General features: G+C 37.8%; 2 protein-coding genes across 2 annotated transcripts; both read right to left on the bottom strand.

The window, feature by feature from the left end:
* Nucleotides 1-3,876: 3,876 nt before the first annotated feature.
* On the bottom strand, nucleotides 3,877-8,714 carry LOC112569302. The gene is made up of 7 exons (XM_025247062.1): nucleotides 8,048-8,714; nucleotides 7,629-7,781; nucleotides 6,855-7,118; nucleotides 6,429-6,541; nucleotides 5,996-6,092; nucleotides 5,710-5,874; nucleotides 3,877-5,168 (listed from the first exon to the last, which is right to left on the bottom strand). Exons 1-7 carry the CDS (start codon nucleotides 8,616-8,618, stop codon nucleotides 4,921-4,923), a joined length of 1,611 nt encoding a protein of 536 aa, XP_025102847.1. The 5' UTR covers nucleotides 8,619-8,714; the 3' UTR covers nucleotides 3,877-4,920.
* Nucleotides 8,663-11,063, bottom strand: LOC112567591. Its single transcript, XM_025244287.1, has 4 exons — nucleotides 10,935-11,063; nucleotides 10,505-10,572; nucleotides 9,988-10,097; nucleotides 8,663-9,708 (listed from the first exon to the last, which is right to left on the bottom strand). The coding sequence occupies exons 1-4, from the start codon at nucleotides 10,953-10,955 to the stop codon at nucleotides 8,663-8,665; spliced, it is 1,245 nt and encodes a 414-aa protein (XP_025100072.1). The 5' UTR covers nucleotides 10,956-11,063.
* Between the last annotated feature and the right edge of the window lie 1,451 nt (nucleotides 11,064-12,514).

Genomic DNA, 12,514 nt, shown 5'->3' with positions numbered 1-12,514 from the left:
ACCAAATTTTAAGCCTGTAGCACATGTTAATATAAAGTTATAGGGTTTATAAGTAAACAAACTGTAACATAAACAAGGAACGGAAAAAGCGAGAACAGAAAGTTCAAGCTTAGTAACTTTGTTTTATCTAAGCCTTTCATGTAATTTACCTGCTGAATGAAAAATATAACCATCTTTCAATGTGTTACTACACATAACTTTAACATTACTAATAAAATTAATTATTTTGTTCACTTTTAGTAAAGTCAACATGGTTGTGTTGTGTACCCAAATGTTGACCAGGCATCAGAGAAGTACACAGTAATAAAAACAATGGTGTTTGCAAACATTGAGCAACACAGTTATAGGTTTAGATAGTTATATAGAAGTTCAGTGTCCACTAGCTTCATGGTTTTATGCCATTTATAGTCCTTTGCTGTCTAACATTTAGTGATGCTGTCTCGCATATTGCTTTAAATTTTTGTGAGCATCTACTGAAGTAGCAGCTTTAGTAGGAAACACTCTCATCTTTCTTAGCCTTCAGTTGCAGAGTGATGGGATGAACATCAACATATAATTCTTTCATTAAAGAAATTATTTCAAAAGCTTATAGTGGAGTATAACCAATTCTTGCGTCCTTATGCTCCACTGGGGGCGAATAGGAATAAGAATAACCTATTCATGAAATCTAGAGATACATCATTGTGCACCAGAATTTGGGCAGCTGCTCATGTTCTGTTCCTCTGTATGCTAGGATTATTTTATGAATTATACATTGTAGTCACATGGATTAAAAGATGTTTGATTTTTGTGGCTAGGTGGTTCTTTTTTTCTGTCAAAAAATTTATGGGAAAAGCACCAGCTGTCTGGCTTTTAGGGGCTGACAATGATGTGCTCTCTAGACACTGAATGGCTACAAACTTGACTAGATAGCAGTTTTCTTTCTGATTGTTAGGTGTGCTATACATAAATGTCTTCACAAATTCTGTTTGTGACATTTGGTTGGAGTAAGACCATCCAACCCCCACCCAACCTTTGTTTTCTGTGCAAATGATGTAAGCTCTGTTTCCCTACATTCCTGACAAAGTACATAAATAACTAGCATTGCAAGTTCACTCAAATTTGTAAATGTTCTCATCTAGTCCTGATTACTACCGAGATTTGCAGCAGAAATGAAAACTTCGCTTTATTTTCAGCTCGCTTACCACATGACTGATGCTGATTTCGACAGCCGAATTCGGTTCACTAAGTTACTTTTTTTAGCTGCTACGACGGTCTAAGAATGTCCACGTGGTTTTTATTTTTTTGCACGTGGTATTGTGAGAAGAAATGAGCGTCTGACAGTCACAATAAACATTTAATATTAACGTTAATGTCTTAGAAAAGAAAATATCCCAGAAAAAGCTTTGAATTAGTGTCGACATTGTTTACATCCGGAGGCCATGACAGTTGCCTTGTGGGATACCCGAACACTGCCGAAGTGTGTTCGTGTGACCTATGACCACGTGAAGGTCGGCGTTAGTGAATTCTGATTGGCTATATGCTAAGTATGTTACACATGCGTCCATATAAGGAAATTTCCGACCCTTTGTGTCGTCTACAAAAGAGCTTGTATCATAGCGTGGGGCCTTCTATGGGTTTTGACACAGCCTTTGTTTGAAAGTACACGCAGTGACCTTTCGTTCGGTATGCGATGTGACGATGTTTCACACGTGGGCGAGTGTGTTGCTATGTCCCAAACATTCTCTATTCTCGCTAATTCTGCGCTCGGGAAAAGTAAATAGGATAGAAGTAGATGTTTTTATTGACGAAATAGACATATTTCTAGATTATTCTATGAAAAATCACTTGGTGAGTGAATAGAACAGACTTTGAACTTTCACAACATGAAGTAATCTCAAAATGGCTAAATCTTAAAATTTTCGACAATTTTAACCCAGGTGCTTGGCCTTAAGAGTACAAGTAGTGGAATCATTTGCTCTTGGTTAAGAAACTGGTGGTGGAGAGCGTCTCCAAGTCTCAATTAATCGCTCCTCAAGTAAAGGTCATGTAGGTTACTATGGTTACTTTAAAATGTCTATACTTATAAAGTGTATTTTATATAAGTATAATTTTGACATAAAAATGAAGTTACAATAAAATAAAATTTTGTCTTCTTCAGACTGCTGCACATAAAAGTTTCATAGCACTTCATTTAATTGTCCAACGACGAACCTAGACCTAGGTGGTACGGTGAGTCTGAAAACTTGAGTCCTGAGCATTTTGAATTGAGTGTTAAGGTTGATGGTACGACCTCTGCACTTGGTCCTCGTACTTAAGTACATGGTTACGAATTTCCCTTACTTTTTAAGTGGTTTGTTTTGATATATTCATCTATTGCCTACATATGTATCATAGCGGTCTGTTTAGCCAGTAAATGTATAGAATAAAAATAACGATGATAATAATAACAATGATAATAACAGTAAAGTGTTTGTTTACAATTACTTCGCTTCGCGCTAACTTTAAAAAAAAGTTTTGCCGCAGTACAGTAAAAAAAAACTATACCTTCTATACTCCTTTCCACCACCATCTACACATTTTTTATAAGTTTGTTTCACCTTTGTATGTCTTCGTATTGATGTATTACTCGGCAAACGGGACGACAGGTTAAAGCCCAACCTACAAACTGTCCAGTTTCTACTTTTCCAATACCTAGCCATGTTTACATTAATTACACCATTCTAGCTTCTCTTATTCGACTCTTTAACGAATGCTGTCTACTTGCCTGAAGGAATATTACCAGATTGTCTACTAAATTAACTCTATATATATATGTGTGTTTAACATTAAGTCGGTTTCTTGGAAGTGCCGCTCAGTATTACTCGTCGATGCGTGTTTTTGAGACGGGATGGAGTAGGCCGGTGAGACCAGGGGTTCGCACCCAACCTGCCTCTTGACAAACCCCAGCAACCCAATCGGTTTTGTCTTGCAATAGGGCCGGAACCCCGTGCAAATTACGCTCAGGTGTCGGTACTAATTAAGCGAGAGGGAGTCGTTTCCACGGGCAAGGCTTGGAACTCGAGGAAAAGACGATTATTTCCAAAGATATATAAAACGGTGTTCAAACCCATTGGACACTATTCGTGTTTCTTTGCCCTCAGGTCATTTTGTCCCCACTTTAATACTACGTCTACAGGTGTAAAGAACACTTGCAGGCTTTAAACTCACTTTATATTTAGTTAAACAACACATGATCCATCGGTTTACCACGTGACTTACTTTAGGCTTATAACTGCCTTCCGAGATAAGTAGAAAGAGAAAAGGCAAAGTACGAGCTGACTGCTTTTGTTGTATAGAGACATATGTTTTCTTGTTGCACTTAATACTCATATGATTTATAGCTCACGTTACCGAGTTTTATTTTGTCTTTGCAGCTTTAGGAGGTTTTTATTGATACGGGCATCTTAAAACTACATGAATTGAAAAAGAAGTACGGTGACTGTCTAAACAAGTTCAAATAATTTAAAAGCATTTGTTATTGGTTACTTATCAAATAAAATTGAAATGCCTCAGTTTTAAGGCGAAGTTCTTTCCATAACACTTATGTAGATTTTTAAAAACCGGGAATTGCATTAAAGAGGTCTGTGACCTTCGCTGAATATTGGATTTCGCAGAAAGTGACTGCTGACAAGGATGTACTTATTAACACGGTGCAAGGAAAAGGCTGTCACCGGAGAGGAGGTCAAGTAAGAGTACCGGAGGCTCTACAATGCGATGTGTGTGTGTTTGTGTGTGTGTGTGTGTGTGTGGGTTTTTATTACAGTACTGCCTGTTTTAACAGTTATATTATTTTTTTAATCTAAAACACTTGCATCAGTTTTTATTTAAAAATACACAATCTCTTTTCTGTCTTTATGTTCCTTAATCGGTCTAAGAAGCAGAGAAACATAGTTAAGGTTGTCTTAAATCATAGGTGAAGGAAAATGAAAATTTTGTTAAGCATATGGAATAAATTATTTTAAAAGCAGTAAAACAGTCACCACATGATGGGTGAGAGCAGAATATTTTTAACCATACACATCTAGTCACACATATCACATGATGAATTATTAAAATATACTACAAAATTGATTCCCTTACAAGTTTAAAGTACTATTCAAACGTGGTTAGGTGGTTTTATCACATGTTTCACAGCAAACATTGAAGTATTAGGGTACACCCACGTGTCCTCACTGTGACCGCTGGGTGAGTAAGGGTTTTGAAGAAGCTACTTTTCTTTCTCCAGGTTTCGCTTGCTATACTCTAATATCAGGATAGATATGATGTGTTGATAGTTATCTCTCAGATCGTTAAACATAAGAACTGTCTGATCTTTATCTTAAAATTGAGAAATTATTGCTAGACTAGTTTTGTCTCAACTTCAGTCATAATGTAAGATCGTTTTTATTTTCTTTAGCTCAGCGTTTTACAATATCTTACCTTTTCTTATTGTAGTATTTAATAAAGCAATGTGTCGGTTAATGACTAAATCTGAAAGTATGCGAAAAAATAACTCCTTACATTAAGCAAGAATACTTTTGGAAAAAGTAAAAAAAATGAAAGAAAGGACAACGCTATTAGCTCACCGGTAACGCCCCCTGTCAAACACCTTCAGCACCTAATAGTATTTACACCTTGACCTTTTCTTTCTTGTCTATGAACTAAAAAGAAAATAATTATATCTCTGTGGTTATTTCATTTGTATTTAGCGTATAGTATTGGTTTTTGCATGCAGATATACACGTACGCACCAAACCCATAGAAAGCGAAAATAGTATTGCTTTAATTATTGACAACAAAATGTTCATATCCTTGGAGAAAACTGAAGCTACATAGGTCACGCTAGAGTTACTGTGAACACAGCATTAGCATGAAACATACAGTGTCGTACGCTGAGGTTAAAGGTAGGGGACCGCAGTGTTACACTGCCTTAAATTTCATCTCCGAGAAAGTGAAGCCTCTGGTATCATTATGGGCATAATACCATACAATGCCGTCACCGCCAACGGCCCCGTCAGACTTGTAACGTCCGTTGAGGTTGGAGCGGTGACACGATTCGTACCACCAGGCGCCGTGGTAATATACGGCGCAGTTAGTGCCAGTGTAATTGCTATTATCTTGGTCGTGTGTGGTGAAACCTCGGTTGTTCTGTCTTCTAAGGCTGTCACCTATAAAATCCACAAAAGGATAACAAAAAAATCTCATAACATCTGGCAGATAGAAACGTTAAAGAGGACTGTAACTTTAAAATATCTACATTCAATAATCTATCCACGAAGTATTCTCTAATGTATTTTAAGTTATTAACATGTTACGCGTGAAACCAGCTTAGTCTGATCAACCTGATCTGTGATAAAAAATTAGGAGTTTAAGTTTTCAAGGTACGTGTATAAGTCACAAGCGGAATGACGAAGAATAAATGTTTTAGGCTGTATGTGTCTTCAAGCCAGAATAACTGTAGGTGTCAGACTGTCTTGTTAGAAAATCATTTTACAGCATATTAGCTAACTTTAACCACTCTAAACATAGGCACAGCTACGTTAAATAAAACACTGTGTGTGTTTGACCTCGATATTCGTTTAATAGTGCCGCATTCTAGTCTTTCCCCATTGTAACAATGTTGTTTTTAAAATGTGTGTATGCAGTAGTCAGAACAGATTTAAGTATATCATATACCTAAGCCATGGATAATAAGGTTCTTATACGTACTTGCGTTCCCTGAATAACCAGAGACCTGGAGTCTGTATTTTGTTTCAGGACCGCCCACACTGAAGGACGAGTACTCAGCATAGTGACGTTCGCCATTCACCTCCATAAGGTCAACACGGAGTCGATGAGGTCTGCCTTGTGTAAGTTTGTGAATCTTGTTTAAACCTGACACAAAAACAAAGTTTAGAACATACAACATACTGTAATATTTGAGCGACTTGTTATGAAGAACACATTTCAAATGTGCTTGTCGTACCATGGGCAAAGTAAGAGTTGTTGATCTTACCAAGCCAGAACTCTCCAGTGATGTCACCAAACCCTTGCTCATAGTCCGTCCAGTTTCTGTAGAAGTCAACAGACCCGTCACGACGTCTCTGGAAAACCTGTCAAGAACACAATTTCTAATGTTTTACACATTTGCTGAGAACTGAATTAAAGTGTAGACGAAATCTTGCATCTTAAAGGCCGGTGTCTACTTTAATATCACACGCGGTATGTCAGATCAAAGATTATAATTTTCCGTGAGAGCAACAACCCAGACTGATGCAAGTTGTGTAACAAAATAACATTTTAATGTGACAGGTACTAACGAAGTCATAAAATGGAACAGTCAGTTAAACATACAGCCAATACAATCATTGTCAGACACAAGTCACTAGTTTAAACCAAAACGAAGGCACTACTTGAGGTATATAGACTTTAAAAGTCATTCAACGTACCAGCCAGCCACCGCCGTTATTCATGTCACATGAGACTTTCAACGACATGTTTGCAGTGGTGATATTGTATACACCGGAGATGGCGCCTGTCCTCCGCCACTCCTCACACGATTCTTTAGAGGTGTAAACAGTGTCAAGGGTGTTTATAATTCTTATTAGACTAAAAGTCTACTGTAAAGTATTATTGTTATTATCATTAAAAAGGCTTAAATTTCCTGCGCAATAGCTTTGTCAATAACAGGAAAAAAAGGGAATATAAATATCAGTTCCATAAAAGCACTGATAGGTTAAAATAGCATTTTTATCAATACCGCAATAGCTGCAGGCTTTGCAAAGATTACATAGTCCTCGTGGCCAACAATGGTTAACCCCACCCCATGTTCAGTAATTAAAACAGCAGCGAACTTGTTAATGAAGATAACTCACCAATAATTCGACAGGAAACGACGGTTTGATCCAAAAAGAAACCAGTGGGGCATAAACATTTTCCCAGTAGACACCGACCGTTGGGGTCAGGACAGTCGAGGTCACTACGACACGTTGAGTTGTACCACAGTGGTCCAGGATACGACTCTAAAGAGTCCATGCAGGTTCTCTGGTAGTGGGTCCAGCCTCCACTACTGTGAGGATACCAGGCTAATGGCACGTCAAGAGCTGTGATGTTATGCAGCAGACAGCGCCCTCCTATGGCTGGGATGTGTATTAAGGGGAGATAACAAAACACTAGTTACTAAATTTATTGGCACTGCTGGTTCCGATCATAAAATTTTACATTAGCGTCAATCAGTTCGTTAGCATCCAATATTCTCGCTAAAACAGTTCAATTTGTTATTATTAAGTTTTCCAGAATAGAAGACAAAAAGCGAAAGAATAAGTGCATTGTACAGAAGAAGGAAAAAAAAGCAACAGCTCAGACAATCATCTCTCTCTAAGAAAGAAAGCATAAATTATCCACAATTGCTATATATTACACACATCTTAATTTACAAACTCGATTGAATCTGAGTAAAATACTAGTGGTTAGGCGTAAGAAATTATTATCAGATCTTTATAAGAAAAAGGTAAATTTAAGACACAAGTATGTTCAGATAAAAGTGAGTTTTACAATTTTTCGTTGATTGTGTGTGTGTGTGTGCATGATATGTAAACAATGGAAGCGCTTATATCGTAACTAGGACAAATAAAATACATTTTACAAACCTCTGAAATCTAAGGTAAGACAACCGGAAGTTGTGACACACAGGATCTTACACTCTTCTAAAGTCAGTTGATCCCGTACAACGACATTATGTCCCCGTAGTCCGCTCTCCGGGTACTCCATGAATGAATTCTGAAGTTTGGCTGTGCTGCATGCTGATATAGAATAATATTAACATTGATAATTCAGTCAGTGGACTCTGTATGTTTATACATGACGTTGAAAGCTTCAGTTAATTGTTTGAGAGAGTAAATTCTTAAACTATAAAAGAGTATTTTAATCGTTTTATCTTTCGTTTCTATTCTATCTTGGATGGTTAGTCTGGTGGACCACTATCCCTTGTTGTCCTGTTAACAACTTTTGATTTTTACAAGCGTTTTAGGTCTTATGACCTACGATGTTTAATTTCAAATTTACTCACTCGGAGAGCAAGTATTGTCCAGTGTTGAGGAAAAAAACCCAGGACGACAAATACATCTGTCCTCAAAGCACATCGCGTTCTTCTGAGGACATCCATCATCGCTGATGCAGGATGCCATGAACCAGTCGTTATGAATAAGGGTCTTCGTCTTTCTTGTTGTCCTTTTTGAGTGTGGTGACACAAAATACAGGTCGGCACTTGTTTCCTCCTTCATACTTTTAATATTGCTTGTGTGGCGTGTGCAATTGAGAGTTGACCCAGTGCTTTTGTAGACTGTGACGGCCAGACACTTGTCTTCATCGAGACAAGAGGAATAGCAGCTTTGTGAGGAAGATACAATGAGATTCTTAGACTCAGGATTGGAATCAGCAAAAACCGTCGTATTTTGCAGTTTAAAGAGTGTTTGTATTTTGTTAAGAAAGATGGTTGTTTGCCACTGAGAGTTGTTCGCCGCACTGCATGTGTTACTATCTTGAAAGAGTTGACATAGTTTATAGTCACCATCGTTACTGTCGCACTCGGGACAAAAAGTGACGGCCACACAGTCAGGAAGCTTGTAACACTCCTCCATACAGTGTTCAGCGGATACAAACTCTCTGAAGATGGAGACACCGATTAGCCTCGTACGACTGAGATGTAATCCAGGTGTGGGCTCTTCACAGTCTGATAACTCACTTCTTCTTTTAAAGTCTGACAATATTTCTTCTTAATAGTTATTAGTTTGGTTTTTATCCTGTCAAGATCAACAGAGTCGCGATTTAGAGGACTCCAGTCACCGACAAATGTTTTTGAGAACAGAAGGTCTATTGGAGTCAAGACATAGTTAATGGCGACCGGGTTGTTCCCTACTTGTGTAAGCCAGGCCAAGCTACTGGCGCTGGTAGTGGGAGGTACCCCAACACCGATTGTACTTGTTTCTATCTGACTTTGAAACTCGTCTGCTTGTTTCTTCTGATTGGAACTTAAGGTCTCAGACTCTCCAAGTAGCGAAGCAGATAAATAGTTTGCAGAAGCCGTCACGTGACCCTGTCCATACCTGTTGTAGTTGCTAGTCTCCATTTTGTGCACCAAAGTTAGCGAAGCTCCCAGGCGGACTTGTGAGACAAAGTGTGTGCCGTAGGTGTCAAGAAATTCCAGGTAAAGGTGCTCATCACTTGTATTATTAAGTCTCAGGACCCACTTTAGGAACATTGAATGGAATGGTGGTGGCTCTAAATGTAAAAGAGAAACAAGATATGAACTGCAAGTGACTGATGACACGATCAGGACTTTCTGTCTCAATTCAGCGAGAATTTTCTGAAAGACAGGGTTGGCCGCAAATGGAGCCCCCCAACTGCCGCCATCGAGTTGCGCTGTGTGACTCATAAACTTGGTGAGGTCATAGGGAGTCTGAATGACCTCTGATGTAAAGGACGTTACACACGACACATCCGGTGCAAGAATCACCCCACGTGGCACACTGTAGCTATTGTCCGTGATCACTTGACCTGCACTGTAGTCAGCAGAGAATAATGGCAAGGTGAAGCCAGGATCGCGACCTGGTGCCAGTGGGCATCCCTTCAGACTGTTGTACCCGTACAAAGCGAAGTCGACTCCAGGTAGTCGGGTGTTGACTTGACCAGGACCCTGGAGAGGCGGTTGGTCATTCAGAATGTCTTGTCCTGAAAATGTACAGATTTCTATCATGTTCATGTAGTGCAGTATGGTCATGTTGTCTGTGTCATCGAATGCTTTTGTGTCTGTTTTGTCAGGAGTATATTTCCTTTTGTCTTGTAGGTTTTTTATCTGTGTGTGGAAAGATGGAAGAGAAATATATAGTTGTTAAAGAGAGAGAGAGGGAGTATGTGAGAAAGAAAGAGTGTGGGTGTGTGAATGTGAAAAAGAAGTGAGTATGTATATATGTGTGTAGGTGTTTGTTGCAGTATTACATATTTTCTCACCAGCATCCTTTTCTCGTGACTGTTGTTTGCTGTCAGACTTAGCATTCACTTGGTTTTCGCTGAGGTCAGAATGTTCTGGTTCCAGGACTAAATGATGTCCTGTTTCAAAACTAGCAAAGACACATACTGAGGTCAGCATGAACATAATAAATTTAAATAACATGAGAAAATATTTAATTTTCATCACACTTGTTAATTTCTGATAAAACACTAGATTCTATACCCTAGACAGGGAATAGTAGAATTAATATGTTGCAAAACCTTTGTGGCAATAACAGAAATTCATACACACAATAACAACAAAACACACACACACACACACACACACACACACACACACACACACACACACACACACACACACACACACACACACACACACACACACACACACACACACAAGAATGATACGGCGATTCAGTTCTAATAAGTAACTGAAGGAAGGAAAGGAGATATTAAAAGAGATAAACTATGTTTGAGTGTACCTATATAGTGACCATTGTACCTATATACATACTTTTGCTTGCTTCGTGCCGAAACATTTGGAATAAATGCTACAACGATCGCCAATAGAAGAAGCAAACCCTGTAAAAATCACAATTATTGTAAGTTTTGATTGTTATCATAATAGCGATCACCTATATTGCTACAAAGCGACCTAACAACACGGAAATACTATTAAAAAGATAGTAAAATAGAAAGTAAAGAAGCTAGGACATTACAAAATAATTACGCACGTAGGTATAACATCACATGTCAACAATTTAAAGTATTTTTAGTCTTTTAATAAGAAATCCGGCTTTAAATATTATATTCGGAGTTGATTACATTTATCTACTGCATGCAAAACGTATATATATTTATTAATGTATTAATGTATTATTAGTAGTAGTATTGTTCAATTTTTATAAAAGATGAGTATTAACAATCATTTGCAACTGTCTCACCATAGTCATCTTCATTTCCATGATGTGGTTGTTGCTGTAGCTCCCATACAGGAATACTCTTCAAGTGAACGAAGGGCGTTGTCAAACAGAACAACTGAATAACAATGAGGTCGTTGCAATTGAAGTCTGTAATTTATAGGATTTTGTAAGTGTAACATCCTGGGCTGCTGAATGGCCGCAAATTAGTGTTAGGGTGTGCCAAGCACGAAGCACGAGTTGAGAGTTTGTATGGTCGCCCATACAGATTTAAATTATAATTGAAAAGACAGAGTTACAGTCACAAAGATTAAGTTACGATGTTATACAGAATTACTATGCATTACTTCATTTAGGTCAATAATTCATTTAAATTAGACAAGATAAGAATATTATGTGATCTCACTCTAATATTTAATTAGGTGAGAATCAATAACAATTTTTTTTAAAAAAACAACCTTATCTAAGCATCTTATTATTGACTTAAAAACTTTACTAATAGAAACTGTTTATTGATAATTTACAAGGCGCATTTCCTCGTTTGGACATAAGCCAAATGATTTACTTACGAAATACACGCGCACACACACAGACAGACACACCTACTCGCACGCTACTACCCACGCATATACACATACCGACACTCACACGTACAATGAGAAATAATAATTATCAAAGAAAGATTGTTAACATTAATATATATATATAATCTGTAGGTACAAAATTAAGGAGTAAGCGGAGTGTGCCAAAGGGGACATGGACCGAGCAGCGACCACTCAAAAATATTTGTGTACTGATACCATTGGTCATGTCCTGGGTGTATTAACTTGTTGACACCCATCTCATTAGCAAGTAACACCACAGCCAATACCCGTCCAGTAGACAGGTTGCTTTAGTCGTTGACACGTTTGCATTGGTCCGTGGCCGACGCTTTTTCCGTTTGAATTTTTTTTTCTCAGAACACTTATTCTCCAACCAAAACTTTCATTATGGAAAGCCTTTATTCACATTGTATTAACACCTCAACTTCTTTGACAGCGTGATCTTCCCTAGTTTATTCTTTAAGAGTACAAGTAGTGGAATCATTTGCTCTTTGTTAAGAAACTGGTGGAGAGCGTCTCCAAGTCTCAATTAATCGCTCCTCACGTAAAGCTCATGTAGGTTACTATGGTTACTTTGAAATGTCTATACTTATAAAGAGTATTTTATATAATTATAATTTTTGAAATAATAATAAAGTTACAATAAAGTAAAATTTTGTCTTCTTCAGACTGCTGCACATAAAAGTTTCATAGCACTTCATTTAATTCTCCAACGACGAACCTAGACCTAGGTGGTACGGTGAGTCTGAAAACTTGAGTCCTGAGCATTTTGAATGGAGTGTAAAGGTTGATGGTACGACCTCCGCACTTGGTCCTCGTACTTAAGTACATGGTTACAAATTTCCCTTACTTCTAAAGTGGTTTGTTTTGATATATATATATATTCATCCATTGCCTACATATGTATCATAGCAGTCTGTTTAGCCAGTAAATGTATTGCATATAAAAATAATGATGATAATAATAACAACAATGATAACAACAGTAAAGTGTTTGTTTACA

The sequence above is a fragment of the Pomacea canaliculata genome, linkage group LG7, assembly GCF_003073045.1.
Source record: "Pomacea canaliculata isolate SZHN2017 linkage group LG7, ASM307304v1, whole genome shotgun sequence".
Classification (NCBI taxonomy): Eukaryota; Metazoa; Mollusca; class Gastropoda; order Architaenioglossa; family Ampullariidae; genus Pomacea; species Pomacea canaliculata.
Note: the sequence above shows the minus strand (reverse complement) of the source record. Positions and strands in the feature narration are given on the sequence as shown.